The sequence below is a fragment of the Pavona decussata genome, unplaced genomic scaffold (genome assembly GCF_977016875.1).
Source record: "Pavona decussata unplaced genomic scaffold, jaPavDecu1.1 SCAFFOLD_23, whole genome shotgun sequence".
Taxonomy (NCBI): domain Eukaryota; kingdom Metazoa; phylum Cnidaria; class Anthozoa; order Scleractinia; family Agariciidae; genus Pavona; species Pavona decussata.
In genome coordinates this window covers 77,868-85,106 of record NW_028145446.1, presented here as the reverse complement: position 1 = coordinate 85,106, position 7,239 = coordinate 77,868, and the positions used below count along the sequence as shown (strand labels likewise).

Below are 7,239 nucleotides of genomic sequence, written 5' to 3'. Positions count from 1 at the left end.
ATTAGACCCGGAACGCAAGGACATCTTCAAATCGAGTTTCTCGGTGAAGACCTCTTTGGTGCTCCCTGGGTTAACAAATTACGTTTACGTTTTCAAATTAGGGGTTCTTTTCCTCAAAGTGTTTTATGTTAAGTTGACCAATAGAAAAATTTAGCATTTATCTAACTCAAATTTTCATGTAAAAGATGATGTAAAAAGTAAGGGCCCGCGTGACCGGTATTTTTGAAATATGAACGGCGTTTTGAAATTAACATGTCAATTTTGAACATCGCCGACGAGATTTCAGAGTTCCCGTAGAAATTTCCCAAGTTTATTGACAGTATCAAGCTATGATTTTTTCTTAACATAACAGCATTCAGAATTTCAAGAATAACAATTGTTTCCCAAGTATTTTGATTTTTTTTTCAGTTAATGCGTCTTTTTCGCAAAGATTTCATCAGAAATGTTCAAGATTCATTCATGCTGATGTCCGATCTCACCCTTGCTTTGAGTAATGTAAGCCACATTTGAATATGTATATAGAACATGCAGTATATAATACCATTATCATCCATTAAAATGCCGGACATTACAAAGAGGAATTTCATTCTCGGAAATACGGGTCACGCGTGACTCGGATTGACTGTAAAACCGAGGAATACTGTAAACGCCCGCATACAAGAACAAGTGGATCTAATTTAGGCTAATTTCTCACTAAGCACCCGGTAAATAAGAACTTGATATGCCTGAAACCCGAAATAATAGGTTCTTATATGCGGGTGTTTACTGTCTTCCCCTGCCATTTATTAATAAGTAAACTAGTTGTTATCTTCTCTCATCAGATTTCATTGACTGTCACGTGAAACACTTGCTAAAGCAAACCGGTATGTGTAGACTGCAAGAGAATCGTCATGTTTTATCTCTTGAAATAAATGGGATGACCAGCGTAATGCTTAAGTTTAATTTTCAGTGCCTAAATGCGTCTTATCAGTTCACAGATTCATTGTTTAAGGTGATTTCTGCGAAGTAAACGTTATTGTTTACTACTATGTACTATTTCAAAAAATGTTATGTAAAAAATTGTTCACTGTGTCCGCGAAGGAGCTACGATCCACTGATTAAACGATAAAACCACAGCTATATATCAAAGCATCCACGGACGTTGATCCGCTGTATACCCTAAGGACCCTTCAAGTGCAACAAGTGCCGCGGATATCGCTTGCCCCATCTCCTGCTGCTTATAGTTTTAACTTTTCCTTTCCTGTCTGCAGTAATTGGCTTGCGCAGTTGCAAGTTCTTCGCCATATTGTGTTTTAACTTATTGTACTCCAGTAAGTTGTTGATCATTATTGTAACGTATTAAAATAAAAGTAAATTAAATTTGCCACATAATCGCTCGCAAAATTTGCTTTCAAAAATGAGTTTATTTTATCAGTTATTGCCATGCCTAGTGGTAACAGCAGTTACATAATTAAAGCAGAACTTAGCTGAACAAAGCTGGTTAAGTACCATGTACAAAGTTTGCACGATGTTATTTCCGCTTTGAATGTAATGGTGTTCACAAAAACTCGATCCAGTCCATGAACTATAAAACCACAGCTATATATCAAAACACATACGGACGTTGGCTGGCACCCAGGGTAAATGAATGGATCTTCAACACTACATTTTTAAGTTAACGGGAACATTTCTGCTCTTAATGAATCTTTCGGCATTTCCCTGGTCTTAACTGGCTATTCGAGTCCCTTCAAATAACTCAACAACAATGTTTATGGGGCTCTCAACTTTATTAACATCATTAGGTAAAGCTTACAGAGTATAAATATCGTAACTTGTGCTTTGTTAAGCATTTTAAAAGAAACAGAAGACGGATTAAGAAGGTAGTTTTATTTCTTAAAATGTTGTAAATACTTTAAGTATTAAGAATTAAGTTTCGAGTTAAAACTTGCTAACTATTTAAAGCAGTCAAGATGAAATTAAAGTAAGCCTGTTGAATTGCTTCCGTACACTTTACTGCCGTTCAGTTCTTTTGTGGCGGTAATTGGCTGTTCCCAGTTAGCTCTCTAACCACGTAGGCGGCATGGTGCATATTTCAAGATGACACGTCCATAACAGCACCGCTGAAAGCGAGGGTTGTAGCTCGTACGACCGCATCTGGGCAAGCATGTACGACTCCTCGGGATGACCTTTCCATAGCAGCACCTTAGAAGACGTGGGTTGTAACTCACAAGACCACATCTGGGCAGGCATATACGACTCCTCGGAATGACCTTTCCATTGCAGCACCTTAGAATACGTGGGTTGTAACGCACAAGACCACATCTGGGCAGGCATATCCGACTCCTCGGGATGACCTTTCCATAGCAGCACCTTAGAAGACGTGGGTTGTAACTCACACGACCACATCTGGGCAGGCATGGTCGACTCCTCGGGATAACCTTTCCATAGCAGCACCTTAGAAGACGTGGGTTATAACTCACACGACCACATCTGGGTAGGCATGGTCGACTCCTCGGGATGACCCTTCCATAGCAGCACCTTAGAACACGTGGGTTGTAACTCACACGACCACACCTGGGCAGGCATGTACGACTCCTCGGGATGACCCTTCCATAGCAGCACCTTAGAACACGTGGGTTGTAACTCACACGACCACATCTGGGCAGGCATATACGACTCCTCGGGATGACCTTTCCATAGCAGCACCTTAGAAGACGTGGGTTGTAACTCACACGACCACATCTGGGCAGGCATATACGTCTCCTCGGGATGACCCTTCCATGGCAGCACCTTAGTAGACGTGGGTTGTAACTCACACGACCACATCTGCGCAGGCATGGTCGACTCCTCGGGATGACTTTTCCATTACAGCACCTTTGAAAATATGGATTGTAACTTCTAATACCACATCTAGCCAAGCATTTTGCAGTCTTCAAGATGACTCTTCCATAACAACACCTGTGAATGTGTGGGTTGTACAACCTGACTCCACATCTGGGTAGCGGACATGGACGTTTCCTGGAGACAACACGTCCATAACAGCACCTTTGTATCAATGGGTTATATCTGCTTGAGCCACAGCGCAATGGAACAGCTTCTTCTGGGCTATTTTCTAGTGAATTGTCGTCGCCTTTTTGGTCTGAGTCTGAACAAAAAATGGTAAGAGAATTTAAGTTACTGGCTTGTAACATTTCAGTATGTTTTATCTTAAGAGTTGCAAGGAACACAATAAACCAAAAACTACTGAATCCAGTTTGATGAAGGCAGTTTCCACATATCTCAAATGGTGGGCGGTGCCACTCTGATACATAGTTTTGTTGATCTGTTGTAGAATATTGAAAAACGTACTCAGGTGGCTCACAGTGGTGGGTAGACTTTCCTGTTATGACCAGATAAACGAAAACTATTTTTACGCAAGGTTAAATGAAGCCCAATCAGTTCTGTTCATAACACATGACATTACACTATGTTCTGCTTGAGTGTATTATACATTTTTCTTTCCACGATAATCATCAATAATAGCATACAAAAACATGAAATATTGGCACAGTTTGATCAGTGGCAAGTATTGTAGGTCTTTCTTAAAAATATTCTTGGCAAAAGGTGTGAAGTACACTAATATTGTTCCCTATCGTTTACAAAACTCAAGGCCAGTGTATGTCTGAAGCTTTGAGCTTCATTGAAAGGAAAATGCTAATACCTGGGTTGTCTTCTTCAGCCGTGGCGTCGGCATCCTGTTCAGTGGTTTCATCGTCTTCAGGATAATCTTGCTGTTCTTCCTCGTCTTCATCTTCTGAGCAAGAGAAATAAAATGCTTAGCCGTTTAATTACATTTTTATATTTATAGTATTTTATCTTAAGCCTCCTTTTTTCGATTCCCTTTTTACTTTGCCAGATTTGTACATTATCGTTATTCAGCCTATTAGCTGCCAACGGTTGTTTTAATAAACTATTATCATCTTCTTCTTTTTCTTCATAAAGTACAGCAGGATTCAATCACCGAGGGAAACGATTGTAATAATAATAATAGTAATAATAATAATAATAATAATAATAATAATAATAATGATAATAATATTTAAACAGGAAAGCTCTCTCACCCGTGGGTGATCTGCAGAGAAGTCCAGCACCATTGTTCGTTTTGCACAATTAATATAAATGTTCAAGTATCTATTTAATTTCAAAAAGCTTGAGTAGCCTAGAAACTCTGAGAAGCAAATTGAACAACAATGAAATGGAGGTTCATTAGAGGGACTAATACCTTGGTCGTATTCTTTCGCATCGGCGTCGGTATCCAGCTGTTCAGCGGCTTCGTCATCTTCCGGATAATCTTGCTCTTCTTCTTCTTCGTCTTCATCTTCTAGATGAAAGAAATACGCAAATGTTATAACGTTCTGGTAGATAGTCACTAGGCGAAAGAACCGATTACAACACCATTACGTGGTCGCTTTCCAGCAGTTAAATATAGACATTTCATTGGTGAACTAATCTTATAAAGCCTGAGCAGGCTAAACACTTAGTCAAGCAAATTAAACGAAGGTTTATTGAAAGTGATGATACCTTGGTCGTTTTCTTCCAAAGCAGTGTCGGTATCCGGTTCGCTGGCTTCGTCATCTTCTGGATAATCTTGCTGTTCTTCATCGTTTTCATCATCTAAATGAAAGAACGTAAGAAATATCTTATAAAGTTCTGTTTGTTTTAGTGAGCAATTAATTTTGAAAAGTCTGAGTAAGCTAAATACTCTGGCAAGCAAAATTCAACATATTATGAAATGGAGGCTTAGTGAAAGTTTAATACCTTGCTCGTTGTCTTCCGCAACGCCGTCGGCATCCTGTTCACTTGGTTTGTCCTCTTCAGGGTAATCTTGCCGTTCCGCATCTTCTGTGTGAAAGAAATAGAAAATTCATTTTAAGACATTTAAAAGGACTAAACAAGGTCCAAGCAGACATCACTGATTCACTTAGGGAAACAAAAATCATCAACTGCTGTTGTTCGTTTTCCAATATTTCACATAAATATTCAGTTACAAAAGCCCGAGTAATCTACACCCACAGTCAAGGAAATTAAAAATATAGGCCATTAACATTTTTCAACGAAATATTAGCTAATTTTAAGTCGAATCAGACTGTAGAGATATTGTTTTCAAACCGCTGTATACATCGTTTGCTTCAGGCTGCAGTATCGATCGTTCCATGTCTTAACAAATTTACAAATTTGTTCAGTAATGATTTCTTTCTCAGCTCATATTAATTCATACCTAAGTTCTCCTCATCAGAAACGTCTGTGATATCCTCTTCAATGACATCTTGTTCATCTGCCAGGTTTCCTTCGCTTTCTGTTGCAGAAAAAAAAGAAGTTTAATGAAAATACTGCCTGAGACGAGAGACTTCAATTTCAAGAGTCTCATTTGATTCAATACGGTTTTAATTAAAATTCTAGTTATTTTTTCCCACAACCATCAATTAAGCGATGTGTTATCATTCTCTGTTGGGTATCTTTTGTAAAAAAATAAGTTAATATATCCATTCCCAAATGATGTAGTTGTTGGAGGGGGAAAGTTATTTAGATACAGGAAAAGAAAAAAGATACCACCTAAACTAAGTAAACCGAAATATACCCAACTGTTGTAGAGAAAAAACAAATCGTCTTACACAACAAACTCGCAATTGTCTTACACGCCAAACGTGTTTTCCGTACCTTTGGTATCTTCTTGAGGAGCAGTATCGCTGAGGTCTGTTGCAGGGTTATTAGATAAATCTTCTAATTTAGCCACGTTGTCGAGACTGCCCAGCTCATTTTCAGATTCTGCATTTATTATGGCAAAAACTGCGAGCAGGACAACAATTCCTCGAACAACACCCACCATGCTTGCTCTGGATTTTCGAATCGAATCTCTAGAGAAAGAATATACCCTTTTATAGTGTAGTTAAACGGAAAAAAATGTCAAAATGACGCACTCTCTTTTGTTTGATTTGACGGGCAGAATTTACGATCACTAGAGAAGTTAAAAAGAGATATCCGGCTAAACAGAATTTACGCAGAGTACTTAAGGGCGTGAGAATACAGGCAATCAACGAGTATTCAGTGATATTTGATGACTTGTCCCATTTACGGGGCATAACAGGAAAAAGAAGAACGAGACAACAAATGTAAACGTTATTTTATTCCGTTAAGTTAAAAGAGCAAAAGCTCCGACTCTGCGGAGAATTATTCAGTTAGTACTGTGCGCACCTTCATAATCCCTCGGTAATATAATTTTGAAGTTCACCATTTTAAACAATGGGACAATAAAAGCTTTGGGGGATTGGGGTCAATAGCTTAATGGAATTTTAATTATCAGTAGGAATAGCACCATGACGTTATTTCCAATATAACAGACAATTTGCCGATTAATAACAGATTTTGACAAAATGCCTCATTATGGACCTGAATGGAAAGTCAAAAGTTTCATGGCATGTACAATACTTTGTTAATTCCTCCGGTCAGGCTTTTCAGGAAGGAAGACGGTATAAAAAGGGACGCAACTTAAAATACAATACAAAATTTGCTTATTTACAATAAATCTTTATGGAAATCTGCCACAATGGACGTGGATAGCCCCAACCACTTATGCTGGAACGGAAACACATCTCAAGCTTTTCAGTTTAAGTTTGTTGTGATGAATACCTCGTTGCTTCTCAAGAGGTCCTTGTTCAAATGGGCCGGTTGACAGAAAAAAATCACTTAAATATATCTGTGGCAGTTGAAGAATATGTTTTAGAACTTCATGAGTGTTGCTTTTCGCCCACACATAATTAATTAACACTACTGTTGTACACGTCTGCGAGCAAACTCTCCAGTGGGTCAGGACCTAATAAAGAGCTTGCTCGCAGGCTAACACCTGTGAGCATCTCAGTCTTTCTGAACCATTGCCGAATTAAGTTGTGGACAGCCGATGCCTCTTCCTGCCACTTTCGAATTATAAACTGGTAACAGTACACGCTTACTTAATTGCGATAATGCGTAATATATAATTAACTCTAACGATATAAATAAAAATTGATGGCGTTTATTTTTAAAAGTGCGGAATTGCATTACGTAAGCGGCGTTGCCGTCGTGTAGACTTTTTACAGTTTCTTCCGAGAACAAACCAAAATGTATGACTAACAAAAAAAATGGCTCAGAATGTTACTGGACATAGTACAAAAGCTTTTTAATTTGCTGCTGAGGTAACTTCATCTAATCAAAATTCTGCGTGTTTCAGTGGAACTTGCTGAAGCG

General features: G+C 38.6%; 1 protein-coding gene across 1 annotated transcript; it reads right to left on the bottom strand.

Annotated features, from left to right (window-relative positions):
- Positions 1 to 1,632: 1,632 nt before the first annotated feature.
- On the bottom strand, positions 1,633 to 5,845 carry LOC146485917 (uncharacterized). The gene is made up of 8 exons (XM_085102022.1): positions 5,677 to 5,845; positions 5,237 to 5,314; positions 4,777 to 4,860; positions 4,540 to 4,632; positions 4,241 to 4,339; positions 3,680 to 3,772; positions 2,554 to 3,124; positions 1,633 to 2,385 (listed from the first exon to the last, which is right to left on the bottom strand). The coding sequence occupies exons 1-8, from the start codon at positions 5,843 to 5,845 to the stop codon at positions 2,043 to 2,045; spliced, it is 1,530 nt and encodes a 509-aa protein (XP_084958148.1). The 3' UTR covers positions 1,633 to 2,042.
- Positions 5,846 to 7,239: the final 1,394 nt, after the last annotated feature.

Coding starts and splice junctions, on each gene's coding strand:
- LOC146485917 (XM_085102022.1), bottom strand. CDS start 5,845: ATGGTGGGTGTTGTTCGAGGAATTGTTGTCCTGCTCGCAGTTTTTGCC. Junction 3,773..4,240: donor TGCGAAAGAATACGACCAAG/GTATTAGTCCCT, acceptor TCTCTTGCTCAG/AAGATGAAGACGAGGAAGAA. Junction 2,386..2,553: donor AGTCGTACATGCCTGCCCAG/GTGTGGTCGTGT, acceptor ATGCCTGCCCAG/ATGTGGTCGTGTGAGTTACA.